We start from the raw sequence: 22,500 nt of genomic DNA, 5'->3' as shown, positions 1-22,500 counted from the left end.
CAACCTACAGGAAGACCGTAAGGAGAGGAAGATACGTAGAAAGGTCAGCATCTGATAACTAACCTCTTCTGCAAGCTTTAAATCAGTGCTTTACTTGAAGACGTCTGAGATCCACACTGAACTGTACAATAATTACAGATCATTTGATCGTTCAGTATTTCAGGAATGAAAGTGAATAGGTGGGAACCTCCGCGTCGTTTAACCACAATATTAAGTTTTACACTGACGTACCCAAACGTGTTCGGCTCCTCGACGATCTTCATTTTTCCGCCAAACACCGCCGACACTGAAATCGACAGCAAGTTATCTAAACAGACTGACATAACTGAGATGTCAAGCCCTAGAACAACAGTGGGAATACAGCAACGCGCATCTGCTTTAACGTAACACACCTGTATCGTAGTTTATTGATTTATGTTTGTGTGACACTAGGTGACAGCATCTCAACATATATTCAAACTAACAGTTAGCGACCCATGTACTCACCCAGTAACGTCAAGCATAACGTCAGTGTATATGAATGTCTTAAAGGTGTAAACAACATGATTATCGTCACTGTCTGTTGTCCAAAAAGGAAGGTAAATTTCTTCAGTTCCAATTCAATCTCTTCGTCGCCATGTTAGCATGATGAAACACGTGACTTCGGTAAACACAGGAAGAAGTCAGCTGATCAAAAGTAAATGTTGTGGTTGGCGTTCTGTGAACTTTTTTTTCTTGTAATTGCGTGTACTTCACACGCGTTTTATACGTTTGAAGCGTATTTCATTTTAAGAGAACGCTTTTGGCTGAAGTCACCATTCAAAGCGCGCTCAAGTCCACCAATTACGTATTATAGTATATATGTTCTTTCACACGGGGATAGCTGTTAAACGAAAAATTCATTTTGCGCATGCTCATTCCCATAGTCAAAGCGTGAGCTGTAGCACATGTATTATTATCTGTCTTAGCAATAGTTCTTCTAATAGACTTGTAGTAATTGTAGGTATGTATAACTCTAACAGAGGTAGATATAGGGAGAATAAGTGAAAAGATGACGATTACGTTGAATCTGAAACCTTCAAATAATATCAAGAAGTTTCAGATTGATAGTCAGCAAGTTGACTGACGTAGGTCAGTTGGCTTGTTTAGAGCAGTTTTGGCAGTTTGTTTTTCACGGACGCGCGTTTTGGGAAAAAGTTGTCTCCTCACCACAATAGGTGGCATCAAGTGAAGCATGTATGTAGTTTAGTTAATAGGTAAACGTCGCATGAGTGCTGTTTTCCTTTTGACTTTTACTTACAAATAATGTTTGTGACTACCTCGAGTTAAGTTAAGGTTAGTACAGTTTTACCTCAGAGATATTTTTGCGATGGGACGGAAAAAGCAGGGGAAATGCGAGCGACCGGTGAACAGAGGCAAAGACACGCGGCACAAGATGAAAGGCAAATCCCTGGAGACTTTTACCGAAGAGATGCACGAGGCCCTGCAAGGTTTGTCACAGAGCTGCACTGCCTACCAATGAGCACTGTGATGTGTGGCGTTTCACAGGAATTAGATCGGGGGGGGGGGGGGGTCACACTTTCCCAAACACAAGCAGTTCTTACGTGACGTGATGAGGGAGATCAGTGAGTGCGTTTTGATTTGAGTAGCATGAATGTTTGTTAATGTTTGTCTTTGTGTGCACATATACTGTGAATGTGTGTGTGTGCGTGTATGTGTGTGTGTGTTTAGCGAGTGAAGATGCTGGAGGGGAGGGAGCAGCAGGTGTGGTAAAGCTGCCATGCCCGTTGGCGATGTGGGATTTGGGTCACTGCGACCCGAAACGCTGCACAGGTCGTAAACTGGTCCGGAAGGGTTTGGTACGGAGCCTTCGACTCAACCAGCGCTTTAACGGACTCATTCTCAGTCCCATGGGAACCAAATACGTCACACCTGCAGATAGGTGAGTCTGTTCCACAGGTAAACACTGCAAGAGCTAGAGGCCTTGTCACATATTTGTGTGTATTATCCTGTCTCTGATTGGCTGTAGACTGCACACCTGTTTCTCAGGTAGGAACCGGCGCTTGATTTAACCTAAGGCCTAAAGGTCCCCCAGAGGGACAGTCTTGGTCCTGCATGTTTGCCTATGCCCTACAGGGTCTCGTCAGAGACATATGAACTGAATCTGGTGTCTTTGAATAGAGTTACATAGACCAATAGCCCCTTTGTCATGATGAGGATGTGAGAGGACGTGTTTACACACAGCAGCCGTTTATCATGGGAGGGGCCTGCCTCACACCGGGTCACTGAGGGTCATCAGAGTGGAGTTTTAGCCCATTCTCTCTTGTCAGTGAAGACCAAAATGCTGATCGTATTGATCTGTTGTGGTCGTCCTCAGAGAGATTGTGGCACAGAGTGGGCTTGCTGTGATCGACTGTTCGTGGGCGCGGCTGGAGGACACGCCCTTCAGTAAGATGATTGGCTCTCACCCGAGGCTGCTGCCGTACCTGGTGGCGGCGAACCCGGTGAACTACGGTAAACCGTGCCGGCTGTCCTGCGTCGAGGCTTACGCTGCCACCTTCTGTATTGTGGGTAAGCAGCTCTGGACCAATCAGCACGCAGCTCTGTGAAGTGCTTTATTAAATACTGCTGTGATTGATAGGATTCATGGTGTGCCATGTTTTGCAGTGTGTGTGTGTGTGTTATGTATATGTGTTATGTTTGTGTGTGTGTGCGTGTTTTCATGTGTGTGTGATAGTTTAGCTTATATGGGTTGTGGGAGCAGGGGTGCACATATTTAAAATTAACAGCAACTGTCTTTGTGTGTGTGCGTGTGTGTGTGTGTGTGTGTGTGTGTGTCAGCCTGTGCAATAGGACTGGTTTGTGTGTATGTATGTGTGTGGGTGTGTGGTAAAAAGCAAAGTGCCTATTTGTTTGTCTGTGTTGTTTGTTGTTCAGCTTGTTATTTGCGGTGACGTGACATGCGTAATATTGATGTTATTCTATTTACATTTGTCTTAACTGCACCCTGATTAGTCTGAATATGTTTGTGTGTGTGTGTGTGTGTGTGTTTCAGGTTTTCGGGATCTGGCAGTAATCTTGCTAAGGAAGTTTAAATGGGGACTTGGTTTCCTGGACCTTAATAAAACTCTTTTAGAGCGTTATGCTGCCAGCCAATCAGAGGAGGAGCTCCTGGCTGTGGAGAAAGAGTACCTGAGCTCCACCCCTCAGGAGGAGGAGTTTGGTATGGCCTTGTGGCATTACCTGCTTTATAATCTTTTTGTCAGAAGCTGTGTTTTACTTTGGTAAATGTTAAATTGAAAATGTGTGTGTGTGTGTGTGTGTGTGTGTTTCTATCTAGATCCCTTTGATGTGGACTCTGGCAGGGAGTGCATGAACCTTAATCGACCACTCCGGTGAGAATAAGCATTTTGTCATCAGTCCGCTGTGTTTTGTCGTTTCACATGATTGCAAAGTGTATGTGAACATCTGTAGCTTTAATGAGTCGACCTGACATGACAGTAATAACGTCTCACTCATTAGCTGCTGACATCAGCATTACTTTAGCTGCTAATCTCAAACTGTTGCCTTGGAAGCGTAGATACTGACAGTCATGTGACTGTGACACTGATGTTACCCGCAGTACTGGCGGTCATGTGACTGTGACACTGATGTTACCCGCAGTACTGACGGTCATGTGACTGTGACACTGATGTTACCCGCAGTACTGGCGGTCATGTGACTGTGACACTGACGTTACCCGCACTACTGGCGGTCATGTGACTGTGACACTGATGTTACCCGCAGCACTGGCGGTCATGTGACTGTGACACTGATGTTACCCGCAGTACTGGCGGTCATGTGACTGTGACACTGATGTTACTTGCAGTACTGGCGGTCATGTGACTGTGACACTGATGTTACCCGCAGTACTGGCGGTCATGTGACTGTGACACTGATGTTACCCGCAGTACTGACGGTCATGTGACTGTGACACTGATGTTACCCGCAGTACTAACGGTCATGTGACAGTGACACTGATGTTACCCGCAGTACTGGCGGTCATGTGACTGTGACACTGATGTTACCCGCAGTACTAACGGTCATGTGACAGTGACACTAACATTATGTGCAGTACTGACGGTCATGTGACAGTGACACTAACATTATGTGCAGTACTGACGGTCATGTGACAGTGACACTAACATTACCTGCAAACTCAGCATAGACCTCAGTCTGACCTACTCAGTGTGTCTGACTACTGTGGTGTGTAGTGACAAAACAGAGATTCTTTGTCACTGTACTTATGTGAGTTTTGGGAATGTTTCTTCTTTACCTGAGTATAAATGTTTGTCAACTTTGACTTCACTACATTTTCAAAAGCAAATGGCCCCGTTAACTTATCTCCTGAGATGCCTCTGTAAGTTACTGCAATGTTACATAAGCAGAAAATATACACATTGCTTTACTCTGTCAGAATTCCAGATCACTTTTGTCCTCCCAAGGACTAGAGACTGTACATGGACTCCTAGACATTTGTGTAAAGTCCAGTCAAATCCCTACATTACAGTTAACTGTTTTAGGTTGACTGTGCTTACCTGTGGGCCACTGAGCATCACTCGTAGGCCAGAATTGGCCAGTGGACCACCAGTTCAGTAGACCTGCTTATAAACTTATACATCAGCAGTTTTGTCATGGGTAACTTTCGCTTTTATTTGAGTCATTTACTAGAGAGAGAACTATATTTTTACTCAAGTATGGCTTGTGTGTGTGTGTGTGTGTGTGTGTGTTTGAAAAGGGGGGAGGAGGAAGAAGATGACAGTGGCAGTGGAGATGAAGAATCATCAGAGGAAGAGGAGGGTGACTCTGAGGAGGAAAAGAAGAATGAGGAAGATGAGGAAGATGAAGAACAGGAATCCTGAGATCTGAGAGTGATCGACAGGGAAAAGAGGTGGTTGTTTTTCATCCAACCAAATGAATGAACACCCTCAAAAACCGCCACTACAAAAGTGTTTCTTATTATTTATGTAACATCCACAAAAAAATACCCTTAACTGAAATCAGTGTACAACATGCCACGGTCAGTTCAGTGTCAGTAAACGTGGGGCGTGTTTTTAATGGTAACTGTTGAAAGCCTGGATCATGAGCAGCGGATGCCTGCTTTGTGGTGCGTACTGTAGAAAGAGCTGAAGATCAGAGAATCAGAGAGAAGGATCCATTTAGTTTCATTCAGAATCACTCAGTGCTTCAGTCCTTTACTCTCAGTGAAAGGCAGCCGTGTAAAAACCCCTGCGGGAGGAAACCCTCCACTGCGCCAGGCAGTGTGACTTTCTGGGCTCTGACAGTTTTTCTAAGTGCTCCGAATATTCTTCATAAATAGAGAAAAAAAAACAGGATTGGAACAGAATTCTTCTCTTCAGCCTAGAACTGTGGATTATTAAGGTTATACCAGTCATTAATAAAGAGATCTCTGTTTTTTAACAATGAAGTGTTTTCTTCAGTCAAAACATGTTTGTGAACATGTCTGTCATGTCCTTGAGACACAAGGTCACACATTTACGTTAACTGTGTCTGACAGGACATTCACCAGATTAAATAAAGCTTCGCTACAGCTGGTTCACATGCACTATTTCTCATATAGTTCATTGGGTTAGAGGTTTTTAACTGCATCATCTCTCAAAACTGTAAGCTAACTCACTTCTAAGTGTGGCTGATGCAGAAACCATCATTCATGCATTTGTCCCGTCTCACCTCGATTACTGCAGCGTTCTGTACTCTGGTCTGCCTGCGTCTAGTACCATAAGTCTTCAGCTGGCCCAGACTGCTGCTGCCAGAATCCTGACCAGAACGAGGAAGTTTGATCATGTTACACCTGTCCTGGCTTCCCCTCATTGGCTCCCAGTTCATGCAAGGGCAGATTTTAAGGCCCTCGCACCCTACGCTCTCAATATTTTGGACTATTAGTCGTTCCAAGAGTTAAAAAAAGGAAGTCTGCTGGCAACCGAGCCTTTTCCTACCACTCTCCCTTCCTCTGGAATGGGAGGCAAATTCTCCACATACCGTTCAAACTAAACTAAAGAATTATCTATTTTCTCTAATTTATAGATAATATAATTTTGATTTAACTTTGTTATGGACATGTAAAGCCCTTTGAGACTGTAAGTAGTGTTACTGGGCTCTAAATAAACTTGTATTGTTATTATTATTATTTAGGATACTTAAATAACTACTAATTTAGAACCATTAAACAGTACACACAACCAGTGAAAGAAGGGTGTTATAATCCAAACACCAATGGATTACAAAGAAATTAAGAATAACTTTCCATTTATTTCAGTGTATTCTGTGAATGCTCAAGGCAGATACTCTTTTAAAGCAAATCAGAAATATTCTATTCAGCGAACCTTGTTTTTTTGTTGTTGTTGTTTTTGTTTTTTTTAAGAGATGAATATGACTGTGAACATTATATGAGCATGAACATTATGTGATAACAGATTGTTTAAAAATATATATATATAAAATGAAAATGTTGGCCCACAACAGACACGTCTTAAATATGTATGACGTCTTTATGTGGAGAGGTTTGTGCATAGGAAACACTGACAGGGTTCTCACATCACTGGAACAGAGCCTGTGCATAGGAAACACTGACAGGGTTCTCACATCACTGGAACAGAGCCTGTGCATAGGAAACACTGACAGGGTTCTCACATCACTGGAACAGAGCCTGTGCAGAATGACAGACGCTTTTTAAACCAAACCTTATCAGGATTATCAAGCTTTTGTCACAAATAGACACTAAAACTATACTTCAGCTTTGATCGCCAGAAAAAAAAATAAATAAATAACAACAATTACAACAAAAAAAATCCTACAATAAGAATGTTTAATTCAGTCAGATCTTCTATGTGTTATTGTTATAGGCTGACCTAGTTCTTCTTCTTCTTCTTCCTCTCTTTCTATTGGGGGTTAACCTTATCTCTCTCAGATCACTGACCAGGACATGGTCACTGCCTAACTCTAGAAAGGTATATGAAACCCAGTACAATTAATATTTCTTACAGTCACGTTCCAGTTTCTGCTGAACGTAATTGCAGACTGGGGCTTTGTAAGAATATTTGCTAAAATTTAGAATTCTATGATCTAGACCAGGGGTGGGCAAATCCAGTCCTGGAGGGCCGGTGTCCTGCCGGTTTTTTGTTTTCACCTCTTAGCTACCTGTTGATTTTCACTTTGAAAACAGGTGTGCATGCTCTTCAGCCAATCACAGATTGTATTTAGTTGGTCGGTAAGAAAAACAGCAGGACCATGGCCCTCCAGGACCGGATTTGCCCACCCCTGATCTCGACTATCATGTGCACTCATTGACCGTTCTGATATCTGCTGTGTTAAATTTCGGATGTCTGGATTCACCGCACGAGGGCGCGCACATGGAAGTGTCCGCCCGCTCCCGACTGCGGCAACATTGTTGTGGGATGACGTCACGCGGCTGTAAAATGAAGGCGCAGAGAGAGGCAGCCATGACTACAGGCTCTCTAATTATTTAATCCAAATTAAATACTCGCCAAAAACTTCCATGGCAAGAGCCACAAGTCAAATCGTGAGTATCGCCGCTTTCGTCTCGATGTCAATTCGAAGCCGTTGCTCTGCACACACTGTATGGCAACTGTTTGACAAAAATTTTCCCCAGGCCCTCATTTTCAACCGCGGTGCTTAGCTTGGCCGTGCTAGCTACATAGGCCAACCTAGGTTATCGTTCGTTAGCTATGCTAATGTTAGCTTGCGTGCTAGTAGGTTAGCAGTCGGTTGTTATCTGTCCAGGCTAGCTAGGTTAACTTATTGCTCCAATTAGTTAACTTTGACATCGCCTCAATGAGAGCTGGTATGTTCTCAGGTAGCCGAAAATAACTAATGGTTGTTTTGGTAAGGCAGTTTGGTTTTACACACATATTCGAGTTAGCCTGGAGGCAGCTCTGCTGTTTTAACTAAATTAACGGTTAGTTGTTGCTGTGGCTATGCTAAACTAGGGTACATTTTGCAACGTTATCTCACAGGGCGTGTATTTCGCTTGTCAGCTAGCAAATAACCTCCTGTAATTCTGACATTTTCTCGAAAATGAAAGAATGAAACTACAAAAAACAGGTTTAGCAACGGTTTGTTGAGCATTTAGTCCGGTGTATATACTATGGGTTGTTGTTAACAAAATTGTAGGATACTGAAGTTGCATGGTATGAGAACAGGTTAGCAAGCGACGATAACATGTTTGAAAACGCCCGAATGGTGAGTCAATGTTAGCCTGCCATGTTAGTTGGCTATTACAGCCTGTCATTTTATCTGAAAATGAGAGCAGATAAGAGTTTATAGTCCGTTGTTTGAACTTATTCGTTCGTTTCATTCCGCCCATCTGAATGGGAGAGCGGTCACAACTGGGTTAGCTCTATGATGTTTTTAACTAGTCTAGCGGTGGCTGGTAAAAGATCAATTTTTTGCTAAACTGCACTCTTCATTTGATATGTTTCCACCACAGAACAGGGGTACTAAATATCATTATTATTATAGCTAAGGACCTACATCAAGTAGTATTATCAGTCGTGCGTTTGAAGCGTTGAAAATCGATGTTTTGGGCTGAATACAGGCTTGTCAGGAGACTAGGCCTCACCAGCGAGCTAATGCCTCCTACTGAACTTTTCACCGTTGAGTCATCCGGTTTTATTCTGTGGGTCCCCATTTTAATCAACGTTTTCACGTTTATGTGTAACTGTCTTTGCGCGAGTAGACTTTTTACCCGCATCGGTTTGTTCCCTTCAGTTGTCAGCTGATGACTCATCCGCTAGCCAGCTTGCCACACTAGCTAACTGAAAACGATAGAGATTTTTCCAATGACAGCATGGCTCGGGCTGGCCTGCCGACACTCAGACTGCGTTTTGCTGACATGGAGCTAGCTAACACCCTGGATGCCCAGTTATTCTTAAAGGGCCTTTGAAAACCCATCGGCAGAGCCATTATTTACCCTGTATAGAGTCTGTAAATTATAATAGTTTCTCTCTACAGTGCCAGGTCTGCAGTTGCTCAACTCATCCTCTGTCTGGAACAGGCAGTCAGCTAGTGGAGTAATGGTCATAGAAACCAGTGATGCATGACTGGAGAAAACCGGTAGCGTCTGTAGTGAGATAATGCAGTTCTGTTAAGTACCCTCCTGTGTGTTTGTTAATCCAGCCTAATGTTGTATGAGCTGCGTGCAAAGGAAGTCTGTTCTTAAATCATCAAAAAAAAAAATAATTAAACCCCTCTTTCTCTTCCTCTCTCTGTCAGTATGATGTTGCAACCCTCCACTCCTCTGTTCTCTGCTCCTGTCCATCCATGGTAAGAGGTCAGCAGGACACACCCCGTCTCCACGGTAACAGCATGGAGGGCCAGACCCCGCCTCCTCAGCCCGCCCAGCCGCGCAAGAAGAGACCTGAAGATTTCAAATTCGGCAAAATACTGGGAGAGGGTTCTTTCTCTACGGTACAAAAACACATATACATACACATACATGCACACACAAACACACATGCATACACATGCACACGCAAATACACATGCACACACAAACACACACGCACACACAAACACACATACATGTGCACGCACACACAAACACACATACATGTGCACGCACACACAAACACACATACATGTGCACGCACACATACATACGCACACATACATACATACACACACAAACACACTTGCTTTCAAAATACTGAGATAGGATTCTTTCTCTGTGGTGCACACGCACTGTTACTCATAAAGACTGTGAGAGAGACCCATGCAAATGCACAGTGTCCCCACTCAGAGGACAGAGACAGTCTAAGTGGTTGGTGAGCATCATGACAGAGAAGAGCAGCAGGAGAGAGATGTTTAGTGATCAGGTCTCTGTTAATACTCCTCATTGGTTCTGTGTCACTGCGTCATGCCCACGGCTCTCTCTCACAGCTTAATCAATGTCTGTAAAGGGGTTTCACACGCATGGACGAGAGAGGCTGGGTTTTTACATTCACTGCCTGATGAAGTGCGTTTCTCTCTTCCAGGTCGTCCTCGCTAAAGAACACTCAACAGGAAAGGAATATGCAAGTAAGAACTGAATGTATTTTTTAAGGCTGTCATGAATATTCATCACCTGTTTCATGTGGTCTTAGGCTGTGAAACCTGCTCTAGCAGTATCCTCAGTACAGATTTACATATTTGTTGCATGTTAATTATCTGTATTCTCCTGTACATTTCAAACCTGTTGAATGCTGTTGGGGTGGGGGCGGGGGGGTGCAGGTCTTGTGCTGAGAGTGGTTTGAAATGTGTGTGTTTGTGTGTGTTCTGTAGTTAAGATCCTGGAGAAACGGCACATTATGAAGGAGAACAAGGCCCAGTACGTGAAGAGGGAGAGAGACCTGATGTCCATCCTGGATCATCCTTTCTTCGTCAAACTCTACTTCACCTTCCAGGATGAGGAGAAGCTCTGTATCCTAAACAGCCGCACACGTGCACTTATACACACTGTTTTAACTCACACTCATATCACACACACACGCGCGCACTTATACACACTGTTTTAACTCACACTCATCACACACACACACACACACACACACACACACTTATACACACTGTTTTAACTCTCACTCATATCACACACACACACGCGCGCACTTATACACACTGTTTTAACTCTCACTCATATCACACACACACACGCGCACTTATACACACTGTTTTAACTCACACTCATCTCACACACACACACACTTATACACACTGTTTTAACTCACACTCATATCACACACACACACGCGCACTTATACACACTGTTTTAACTCACACTCATCACACACACACACACTTTTTTAACTCACACTCATCACACACACACACTTATACGCACTGTTTTAACTTACACTCATCACACACACACACACACTCTTATACGCACTCTTTTAAATCACACTCATATCACACACACACATACACACACTTATACACACTGTTTTAACTCACACTCATCACACACACACACACAGTTTTAACTAACGCTCATCTCTCTCACACACACAGGCACAGTTTTAACTCATGGCACACACACACTCTCTCTCTCTTGAAAGACATCTCCCCATGGGTTTACACACAATGGACCTTGTGCAAGAGGCACTCGTACAAACAGATTTGTTCTGAAAGGGCTCATACAAGAGCCACATTCACTGACTTTCTCCTGTTAAAAGTTTTCTCTTAGCCACAAACAAAATGTACAAGTGGTCCAGATCTGGCGTACGAGTCAGGTACAGTTAGCCTGCCGTTGTCCAAAGCCAAAACACTTTGTGCTTGATGAATGGATAGTATCTCCTTTGTTGCCTCCATGGAAATTTGAGTTAGAACGTATGTATTAAACTTCATAATGTCAAATCACAGTGACATTGTCCTGTCTGACAGTGGTATTTGATCGTTTGACTGTTTTGTTGAGATGTTCAAATTATAATTGAATAATGGTCATGTTTATGGTGATGTATGGTCATGTTTATGGATATAACAGTATTATGAACATTAAATTGACTATTGAGGCTGTTGTAATGGTACCGCAAGATGAACAGGTGAAAGTGACATCCGGTCTGTCTCTGTGAGGGAGTCGTCTTCTCTCTCTGCTCAGTCCTGCTGCAGGCGTGGATGGTCTTGCTTTGGTCTGCCAGGTTTATGAAACCACTCCCATGTCAAACCGTTTCCTCTTTATGTCAGTGATGCAACGGGCGTCAGGTGACCCTGTAAAGAGGACTAGTGCACTGCTCACTCTTATCCTTTCACTTCCATTGACACTTGGTAACAGATTTTCATACGCGCTCACACAGAGCACCTGCGTGAGCTATGTTAAATAAACCTGTGCGTGTGTGTGTGTGTGTGTGAGATGGTAAATGCATTTTCCTGAACGTATGCTCAGATTTCGGGCTGAGTTATGCTAAAAACGGAGAGCTTTTGAAATACATCCGTAAGATTGGCTCATTCGACGAAACCTGCACACGGTTCTACTCAGCCGAGATAGTGTGTGCACTGGAGTACCTACACCACAAAGGCATCATTCACAGGTGTGTGTGTGTGTGTGTGTGTGAGAGAGAGAGAGAGATTAGAGAGAGTATGAGAGAGAGAGAGAAATGGTCCCTGTCTGATGTGCGTATGTGTGAGGGAGAGAGAGAGATTTCTGTGTATGTGAGAGAGCTGACTGACATGTAAGTGTGCTTGCATTTGGACTGTTGGATATTAAATGTATGTGTGTGTGTCTCCCAGGGATCTGAAACCTGAGAATATCTTGCTGAGTGAGGAGATGCACATTCAGATCACAGACTTTGGGACGGCCAAGCAGCTTTCGTCGGACAGCAAACAGGGTAACTGACGTGTGCGCACACACACACGCATACACAGAGCTCTGTGTTACTCAGAGATGTGTGCTGGGGGGTTAACCTGCTGTGTTGTGTGTTTGTGCAGCCAGGGCAAATTCTTTTGTTGGTACGGCTCAATACGTGTCCCCAGAGTTACTGACCGAGAAATCTGCCTGCAAGAGGTAAGACTCACGCCACTGTGTCCCCACACACACACAGACAGACAAACAGACAAACACACACACACACAGACACACCACTGTGTCCCCACACACACACAAACAAACACACACACACACACAAACATGCACACATACGCACTCACACACACACACACACACACACACCACTGTGTCCCCACACACACACACAAACATGCACACATATGCACTCACACACACACACACACATACGCACTCACACACACACATACGCACTCACACACACACACACCACTGTGTCCCCACACACACACACACCACTGTGTCCCCACACACACACACACTCACACACACACACACACCACTGTGTCCCCACACACACACACAAACAGACACCACTGTGTCCACACACACACCACTGTGTTCCCAGAGTTACTGATGGAGAAGTCTGCCTGCAAGAGGTAAGTCTCACACCACTCAAAACCTCTCCTGATTCAGGTACAATACGCTTTCAGTGCTTATAAAACTTTTTTCCAGAATCTTAATCTGTAATAATACACTCAGTGAGAGATTAATTTAACAGTTGTGTGTGTGTGTGTGTGATTTTTCATTCTTGTATTACAGTTCTGATCTGTGGGCCTTGGGGTGCATCATATACCAGCTGGTTGCCGGGTTACCGCCATTCAGAGCCGGGTGAGGCCACGCCCCGTTCATATCACTGATCTTTAATGAGCGCGGAGAGGGCGAAGGGCTAAAGATAACTGAACTCCCATTCTCCAGCTCTTTAACGTTTCCTCTCTCTCTTTCCCCCTCTCTCTGTCTCTGCACAGTAATGAGTATCTGATATTCCAGAAGATTATTAAACTAGAGTATGAGTTTCCAGAGAAGTTCTTCCCAAAAGCCAAGGACCTGGTGGAACAGCTTCTGGTGAGCTCCGTTTTAAAACAGAACACATTTCTATCTTTGTGTGTGTGTATGCATGCGTGTGTGTATGCATGCGTGTGTGTGTGTATGCGTGTGTGTGTGTATGCGTGTGTGTGTGTATGCGTGTGTGTGTGTATGCGTGTGTGTGTGTATGCGTGTGTGTGTGTATGCGTGTGTATGTGTGTGTGTGTGTGTGTGTGTGTGTATGTGTATATATGTGTGTGCGTGTATGCGTGTGTGTTCGTGTGTGTGTGTTTTGGATATGGACATTTCACTCATTACTTTAGAAGGCATTGTCTGTGCATGTGGATGTTCGTGTTTACAGCTGCTGTCGTTGTTTGTCTGTTGTAGTCATTGGATCCCTGTAAGCGGATTGGCTGTGAGGAGATGGGCGGGTACGAGCCGCTGAGGTCACACCCCTTCTTTGAGTCAATCACCTGGGATGACCTGCACATGCAGACTCCGCCCAAACTCACGCCCTACCTGCCAGCCATGTCCGAGGATGACGAGGACTGCTATGGCAATGTAAGTCACACACAGACACACCACACACACACACACACACACACACACACACACACACACACACACTGGTTCTCACACCCAAAGTGAGAGAATGACAGGAACTAATATGGCACTGTAAGTATACACATGTAAATACAGTTACACACACACACACACACACATACATACACTCACACACACACACACTGGTTCTCACACCCAAAGTGAGAGAATGACAGGAACTGATATGGCACTGTAAGTATACACATGTAAATACAGTTACACACACAATATCCCACACAGACAGGTCAGGAGTTCACACTGTATGGTGTGGTTGCTCATTGAGATTTCTGCCTGTCTCTCTCCCTGTCTCCGTCAGTACGACGACCTTCTTAGCCAGTTCAGTAGCATGCAGCTCAGCCAGCCTGGCCCCGCCCCTTCAGTGGCCGTGCCCATTGAGGCCCCTCCCCCTGCAAGTAACCCCGCCCTCAGTGTGGACCAGTTCATTCATGACCTGGACAGTAACAGTATGGAACTGGACCTGCAGTTCAGCGAGGAAGAGAAGCGCCTTTTACTGGACAAGCAGAGCGCTGCGAACCCATGGTACAGAGATCAGATCTCAGATATCAAACTCTTTTATTTTTCGATCCTTTATAGCATTATTGCTTTTGTCTGCTGTCTGTGTGTGTCTCAGTCTGACTCTGTGTTGTCCTCTGTGCCTTTTCGGTCATTTGTTCATCCTGATTTCTCCTCATTAGGTTGATGCAATGGGAGGGTCTGTGTGTGTGTGTGTGATTTTGTCACCGGAGGTTCAGTCTGTGTTTTGTAAAATGCTGCTGAGGTTAGGACCTGACTTTGTGTCTTGTCTCTGTGTTTTCAGGCACCAGTTTGTGGAGAATAATCTCATTCTGAAGATGGGCCCTGTCGACAAACGCAAGGTCAGTCACGAAACACACTGTGTGAGTGTGTGTGTGTGTGTGTGTGTGTGTGAGGGAAATGGATTATGTGCAGTTCTTGGGTTATGTGAAGCAGTCTGTCAGTTGTATCTGCAGAACTCACATTCGCCTGTCTGTCTGTCTGTGTCTCAGGGTCTATTTGCACGGCGGAGACAGCTGCTCCTAACTGAAGGTCCTCACCTATATTACGTTGATCCAGTGAACAAGGTTCTGAAAGGAGAGATCCCCTGGTCACCAGAACTCCGACCTGAGGCCAAGAACTTCAAAACCTTCTTCGTTCACACGGTAACCATCCGGCCAATCGGCAGTTGGCAGCTCTCCAAAACGCATCTACGTGCACTGATTTAAATGTCTCTCATGCATCACTTTGCTCTGTGCAGAACAGACGTCTGTTGGGCTTGTATAACTTTTCTTCCTCATAAGTTAGGCATGGGTTGTTTTTATTTGTTCTGTGTGTTTATTGTTGTTGTTGTTGTTGCTTGTGTGTCCACAGCCAAACCGGACGTATTACCTGATGGATCCCAGTGGCAATGCTGATAAATGGTGTAAGAAAATCCAAGAAGTCTGGAGGAAGATCTATCACAAGCACCAGAACCCTAGCCTATAGGAGCACAGCTTTCTCCCATGACCACACCCCCCTGCAGCCCTCAGACCAATCAGAGAGCAGACACATACCCCCTAATGGAGCAAGTCTCTCCTCCTTTCTTCCTGTTCTCAGCCGTCTCCCTTAATCATTCATCATTAAGGAACATCAGCAAGCAAACCATAATGAGAGCTCTTCCAGATCTTTCATGAAAATCGGTAGAAGAGTCAGTTGAGAAAAAAAATCATTCTCTTTCTCTCTCTCTAAGTGTTAACGTCCCTCACTTTGACTCAGTTCTGGGGTGTGTGTCTTCTTTGTCTGATTGGTCTCCATTTAGAGTTAAGGCGGGTCCTTTACCCTCATTGGCCACCATAGCTGGTATAACTGATCTGATTGGATGATGTGGTGTAGATTGTTTCTGTGGTGGGAGGTCCTGCTCCTTAAGTGTGTTGCTTGTTCCAAATCAAACTGAAAGAAAACTTTCTGAACAACAAAATATATACTACAGAAAACAACTCCATCTTAATAATCACCACACCGACAACAATCACTGCAGAACTCTGGGTAATGTATTTCTGGAGGGTATTATGTCACCCCTGGCCCTGAGCCAAGAGCGCGACTGATTTTCAGTTTAGTTTTTTGTTTGTTTGTTTGTTTTTTTTCCTCCATTTAAGTCTCTGCAATGGGATAAAGACAGTGTGTATGTTTCTGAATGGTGATGTATGACCAGGAGGCTGTGTGTGTGTGTGTGTGTGTGTGTGAGAGAGAGAGAGAGAGAGAGAGAGAGAAATGTTTGGGAGATGTGTGTGTTTGTGTCCTTCTCTCACTAGGGCGTTTTTAATGGGAAGGTGGTTTGTGTGTGAGAGTGTGTGTGTGTGTGAGTGAGGTCAGTTCTCCTGATGGGTATTTGTTGATGACTGTGATGTATAGTGGATATTCTATTGAAATGGGAGGTAGTGCAGCTGGTAGATCAGCCATACTAAGATCCGGGTTTTGTATTTTTATTCTTGTATAAGGTTATTTGGACGGCTTTTCCTTCGCGTCCTTCTGCTCTCTTCCGTGTTATTTAAATTCTAATATATGGGAATCATATTTGGATTGAAGTCACGTTGGAGGGGGGCTGTTGTGTGTATGTATTTGAAATGTAAAGCCTTTTGAATGTGAAGAATTATTGTAAACTATGATATTTTACCGTCTTTTCTTTTCTTACTATAATCATATACATTTTCTATTTGAGCAGTGATCGACCTTTTTTTTTCTTTTCTTTTTTTTTTTTTTTTTCTCCCTCCCCCTGATAATTTAAAGCCCATGCGTGCATGCGGGGATCCTGTGAGTGAATGAGTGAGAGTGTGTGTGTGTGTGTTTGAGTGAGCCTGCGTGTGTGTGTGTGTGTGTGTGAGAGAGAGAGAGAGAGAGGGCTGTGTGTATTCTCTTTGCTAGGCTGTGGCAGCCTGGCTGCACCTAGAACTGAAATAAAGCATGTAGGGGTTTAGGCCGACAGAAAACAAACATGCCTCCTGTCTTCTCTCTCTCCACCAATCACGAACACATGCTGCGGAAACACGCCAATCAGAAAACAAACATGCGTCCAGTCTCCTCTCTTTCTCGGCCAATCACAAACGCACAGCTACAACACACCATTCAGAAAACTTGCATGTCCAGTCTCCTCTCTTTCCCAGCCAATCACAAACACACACTGTTACAACACACCAATCAATGCTGCTCTTATTTATTTCATTCTGGTGTATACCAGTGGTGTTAATCTCTGGCTTTCGATTTGAAAAAAAAAATCCTGCTGGTTTTGCTGCTCTGCTCCTTTAACCCTCAAAGCAGTGAATGACATCAAATGGTTTATTAAACCCAAAACCGAGAGGTCCTCCTGATGGGATGACCAGAGCAGAACGGCTGCGCTCTGGCCTGGAGTTTTCCCACCCATTCAAAAGTGAGAGCCCCTCGGACATTGTTCAAACATGCCAGCACGTGGAAAGACCAGAGGGCTGCCTTAAGATGACCTGGCACCGTTGCCGCGCGCGCGTATACGTTTGTGTGTGTGTGTGTGTGTGTATAAATGTGTACTATAAATGGAAGCTTTAAAAAAAACAAAAACAAACAGTGAAACCCCAATAACGTTACAGTTACAATTTGGACAGTTTGACGCCCTCTAGCGGTAAAGCCAGGGGGCTGGCGCGCTCTAACGACCCAACCCCCATAAGGGAGTGAATAACCCTTGTTCTCGGTAACCTAAATAATATCGAGCTGGATTCCACCATGTATTCAGTCGCAATACAGTTTCGCTAAAAAAAAAAAATTATTGAGCTGTCGGAACCTAGCACAAAAATGGATTCAGACATTCAGTGCGTATGGTGATGAATATTGAAGCCAACAGCCGAAAGGAAACTTCAGACTAGGGTGTGAGACGGGTTTCACTCATGTAAAATAAATAGACAGACACTCCCAGCTCTCTGCGCCCAGCACCCTGCTCTCTGCCGCTTCTTACTAATCCAACCACCGCCGTTTCCTGGCCGGAGATCGCTGCACCCAAAAAGAGAAGGAAGCAACCGGGAATGGCACAGAGTAGTGCAGAAATCAGCGCCCAGAGCTGTCGGAGGTGTCCGCTCCAGGCTCCAGGGGAAAGAGAGTACACGACTTTTAACGGCGCTTCCAAATGGGTTCGTCTCAACGTCGGAGGAACGTATTTTCTGACAACACGACAGACTTTGTGCCGGGATCCCAAGTCGTTTTTGTACCGTCTGTGCCAGGCGGACCCAGATCTGGACTCTGACAAGGTTAGTGGGTTTAGGTGTCCAACTTAGTTCGACGCATTTGAAATATTCTAGCAGCGAAAACAACAACAACAACAACAACAACAACGAAAAACAACTACGAAAAGCAATTTCCTTCACCAGTTACTGTTACAACTGATTGTTACATGGAACTAGGCTATTAGGAAAAAAAAAACTAACCTGGCCGCACGGCCCGTATGGAGTTTCTGGGTTTAAATTATTAACACTGATTGAAGCTTGACGCGCACGTGCCTCAGTGGACATTATAAGTGAATGGATAACAAAATCTTAACTGCGATGTAACACGTAAAACGTTTCAGTTCTGAACTCGAATGGTTCCCGTCTCTTTCGTAGTGACCGTTATAGAGGTTGACACCGCAGGTCAGAGGAGTTCGATCGTGTGAAGTTCTGAGTTCCTGACCCAGCCTCTTGCTTCAAACTTAAAATTCATTTCAGACTTTTCTGTTCAAATAAGTCATGACTTTCCCCCAAAGAATGATCATCTCTGAGTATTCATAGCAAAAGTCAGTAAATTATGTCACGTCATTTTTGCTGTGGAACAAACCTCTTCTTTTTGTGTATAAACCGAACGCTTTGCACACCGCTCCATCAGAACCACTTAACCGTTGACTTCGTGACTGTGTATGTGTGTTCTCTGAGAAGTTAGTTTAGTAATTACTTCGTGGCGATGTTTGATATTTCAGTATACTGTGGACGCATGTTAGATAAAAACAGTATGAGGAAGTTTTATTTTTTTATTATTTCTGCATGGATCAGTCCGTGTATAATGAACACTTGATAACTTTCCCTCTCTCTCCCCCCTCTGAGAACAAGGGCTCCTCTGTCTGAGTCTGTGTGTGTGTCTGTGTGTGCGTGTGTGTGTGAGAGGGAAAGAGACAGAGAGAAAGAGTGAACACATGCGGTGAAGTTGGAGTCTCTCCCTCCCCTCTCTACCCTCACTGGACATACTTTGCAAATATTGTGTCCTGATTGGCTGATGTGTTCTGTGTGTGTGTGTGTGTCTGTGTGTGTGTGTGTGAGAGATGAAGTCATCAGAACGCTGCCTGCTCCATCTGTCTTACAGAGGCACCATAATCTGGGTATTGGCCTACATCTCCACAGAGACTCTCTGGCCCCCACAGGGTTTCACATCAGGTTTAAGGGCAAGGCTTAAAGGTCACAGGTCACTAACAGGTTCTGGGGTTGAGTAGGAACAGGGTGAATTATGGTCACAGTTTGCTTCACAGTCACACACACAGTCTCTTGTCTCTCTCTGTAGCCTGAGTTTAGCATTTTCATTCGACGTTACATTAAAACTGGGCAGACATCACTTTGGTGCGAGGGGCATGTTTGTGGTCAGGACCAGAATTCAGAAAGAGGTCACCGGCATTGTTAGATTATGAAACCGATACCTCTGAGTTCAAAAGCATGGGATGAGAATATGCAGTCTTATTAAAGATGCCCGCAGGTCTTCTGAGGAGTCTTTGACAAGCAGTCTACATCATATGAAATACAGTGTTTCTACTCTGTCACTATTTCCACTAAAAGGCTCTTATATTTGACTCTGTTCCATCTCAGCTATTGCTCTCTCACCTACTCTCATCATTTAATCTCAGACACTAATCTCAAAATAACCCTAATCCCAAATAATCTCCTGCTTTCTGGGTTTTGACCCTATAATGAGCGGTCCAGGATTAGCCCACTCTCTCTTTATACCTTTTAGTATGTGTGTCTGTGTGTGTGTGTGTGTGTGTGTGTGTGTGTGTGTGTGTGTGTCTGTGTGTGTGTGTGTGTGTGTCTGTGTGTGTGTGTGTGTGTGTGTGTGTGTGTCTGTGTGTGTGTGTGTGTGTGTGTGTGTGTCTGTGTGTGTGTGTGTGTGTGTGTGTGTGTGTGTGTGTGTGTAAATACGTTAGATGAATACTCATATATTACAGATATATTGACATGTAACACAGCACACTCACATTACACATAAATTACCCATGCATTACACATTCATTATATATTACACATGGTATTTCATTCAGCATTACCAAATTCACTGTCCACATATACACACATGCACTACACCCAAGTATCATTACATACATAATAAAACATAAACCGGGAACCTTGAATATACACACACACACACACACACACACACACACACACACACACCTGTACACATGTACACACATCCACTACACTTTTCAATACACACACCCACGCACCTAGCTGCACATCTATACACACTAGAGCCCAAACGATATAGGATTTTTAAGACCAATACCGATTTTGATATTTGAGAATTTTAAAAAACGATAATGAATATATATATATAAAATGTATTTATTTATTTATTCATTTTTTTTTTTAACTTTTCATTCTGTCCAATGCAAGCTACAAGGAACCATTTTTCAGCCACCATTCGGCGCCGTTTAAAACATGCCATCTTATGCCATCTTAGACTATGCAGTAAACTGATAGTGACCTAGAATAAACGCTGCTGTTGAATGCATCTACTACTACAAGACTGTCTGCAACGAGAACTTGGAACTTCTACGCTACACCTTTGAAAGAGAAGCTAGTTAACTACCAAGCCATGTTAGATACTTATTCAACTCACGTGTATTTACGTGTTCCCTCTGGTTTAATAATTTCCAATGCACTGACAGTCATACGAGTCGCAGATATATTTACCATTGCTTCATTTAGGCAGAATAAGATATATGCGATAGTTAAACCTCGCATTAACGTTAGCGGTTTTTCATTGATAAAAATGGTGTTAGCTAGCTTTGTAGGTAACCTCATCTAGCAATGGATAGCGTTATAACCTGCTGTAAGCAATGTTGCCAGAAATTTTCAGTACGGAGGATGGAGAAACGATAGGACCATCGTTTGTTTACTCGCTAGAACTGTCGCACTGTTTAATAAATAAACCTATAATCAACTCAAATACCCTAACATTTAACGTCATTTTGATGTTTGACTCACATTACTGCAGCTAAACCAGGCATGGCTGACACGGATGTTGTCAAGCTTATTTGGGCTAAGAGGAGAAGTGAAGGGGGATGTTTATTATTATTTGAGTAATGTTTTTCACGTGACAATTATCAGCTTACCATGAACACAGATCATCTCCGTCGTGGGCTACTCTGCTCGGCTCAGCCGATTGTCGTCATTTGTTATTTTCGCTGGTGTGTTGCCAACAATGGGTTTGTAGTGTGCCCTCTAGAAGACAAACTACGCAGCGACAACATTCATAACATCTTCCGTCTCTCCGTTTCTTTTTTAATTGTCATTTATCCATCGTTATAAACTCCGATACCGATTAATCGGCAAGTAGCTCGTATCGGCCGATAATATCGGCACCCCGATATATCGGTCGGGCTCTAATCTACACATCCACTACACACAAGTATCATTACATACATAATAAAACTTACACTGGGCACTTTGAACACACACACACAGCTGTACACATAGCTGTACACATTTACACACATCTGCTACACCTCTCTAACACACATGCATAGATCAGATTCCAGATGTACTCCTAATCATAGAATAGATACACACATGCACACATACACACAGATATACACACACATGCACGTGTGTGCACACACACACACAGACCTGTGTTTTGAAGGTCTCCTCGATGTCTGCACTGAGCGTGCTCCATTTATCAGCTTCCTGCAGAGCCTCAGCTGCCAACTGCATCCGAGATTTCACCTGATCAATCTCCACCAGAACCTGACACACACGCACACACACGCGCGCGCGCACACACACACGTACATACACACGCACACACACACGCGTGCACACACACACCCACGCACGCACACGCACACGCACACACACACGCACACCCACACACACGCGCGCGCGCACACACACACACACACACACACACACACACACACGCGCGCGCACACACACACACACACATGCATGCATGCACACACACGCACACACACACACATGCAAACGCACGCACACACACACATACAAACACGCGCACGTGCACATGCACACATGCAGTTACAGGTGCACGAGAAAATACATTCACACAACATTTGAAAAAGGTTTGAAATTCACACAAAGGTGATCCTGTGAAATCCCCTGTGTGTGTGTGTTTGTGTGTGTGTGTGTGTGTGTGTGTGTGTGTGTGTGTGTATACCTGCATAGACTTCACTGTGTCCTGTTCAGACTTCTTGATGTCCTCTTTGACCATTATCATCTGATCTT

The 22,500-nt window shown here is 44.1% G+C and overlaps 4 protein-coding genes across 6 annotated transcripts in view; 3 read left to right on the top strand and 1 right to left on the bottom strand.

Moving 5' to 3' along the window:
- Positions 1–603, bottom strand: part of gnptg (N-acetylglucosamine-1-phosphate transferase subunit gamma) — a 5,462-nt gene extending 4,859 nt beyond the window's left edge. For 2 of the 3 annotated variants that reach the window (XM_030767108.1, XM_030767109.1), the window contains exons 1-3: positions 487–603; positions 232–286; positions 1–4 (exon numbers count right to left, since the gene is read on the bottom strand). The exon at positions 1–4 is cut by the window's left edge and continues 119 nt beyond it. In XM_030767108.1, the coding sequence (XP_030622968.1) occupies positions 1–4; positions 232–286; positions 487–544 (117 nt within the window). In that variant the 5' untranslated portion in view covers positions 545–603. Of the gene's footprint in view, positions 5–231; positions 297–486 lie in introns of those variants that run through there. The other variant, XM_030767110.1, reaches the window with a different exon arrangement.
- Positions 604–1,340: 737 nt separating this feature from the next.
- On the top strand, positions 1,341–5,298 carry tsr3 (TSR3 ribosome maturation factor). Its single transcript, XM_030767111.1, has 6 exons — positions 1,341–1,469; positions 1,711–1,921; positions 2,357–2,550; positions 3,035–3,202; positions 3,320–3,374; positions 4,757–5,298. The coding sequence occupies exons 1-6, from the start codon at positions 1,349–1,351 to the stop codon at positions 4,878–4,880; spliced, it is 873 nt and encodes a 290-aa protein (XP_030622971.1). The 5' UTR covers positions 1,341–1,348; the 3' UTR covers positions 4,881–5,298.
- Positions 5,299–7,475: 2,177 nt separating this feature from the next.
- pdpk1b (3-phosphoinositide dependent protein kinase 1b) lies at positions 7,476–16,990 on the top strand. The gene is made up of 14 exons (XM_030767103.1): positions 7,476–7,558; positions 9,271–9,465; positions 10,032–10,074; positions 10,318–10,455; positions 11,918–12,062; positions 12,262–12,359; positions 12,460–12,535; positions 13,139–13,207; positions 13,345–13,441; positions 13,790–13,963; positions 14,322–14,545; positions 14,823–14,880; positions 15,031–15,183; positions 15,392–16,990. Exons 1-14 carry the CDS (start codon positions 7,535–7,537, stop codon positions 15,503–15,505), a joined length of 1,608 nt encoding a protein of 535 aa, XP_030622963.1. The 5' UTR covers positions 7,476–7,534; the 3' UTR covers positions 15,506–16,990.
- Positions 16,991–17,821: 831 nt separating this feature from the next.
- Positions 17,822–22,500, top strand: part of kctd5b (potassium channel tetramerization domain containing 5b) — an 11,635-nt gene continuing 6,956 nt past the window's right edge. The window contains exon 1 of the mRNA XM_030767114.1: positions 17,822–18,267. Within this exon, the coding sequence (XP_030622974.1) occupies positions 18,046–18,267 (222 nt within the window). The 5' untranslated portion in view covers positions 17,822–18,045. The remainder of the gene's footprint in view (positions 18,268–22,500) is intronic.

The sequence above is a fragment of the Chanos chanos genome, chromosome 3 (genome assembly GCF_902362185.1).
Source record: "Chanos chanos chromosome 3, fChaCha1.1, whole genome shotgun sequence".
Lineage (NCBI taxonomy): Eukaryota > Metazoa > Chordata > Actinopteri > Gonorynchiformes > Chanidae > Chanos > Chanos chanos.
The sequence above is the reverse complement of the archived record's forward strand: the minus strand, read 5'-3'. Positions and strand labels throughout refer to the sequence as shown.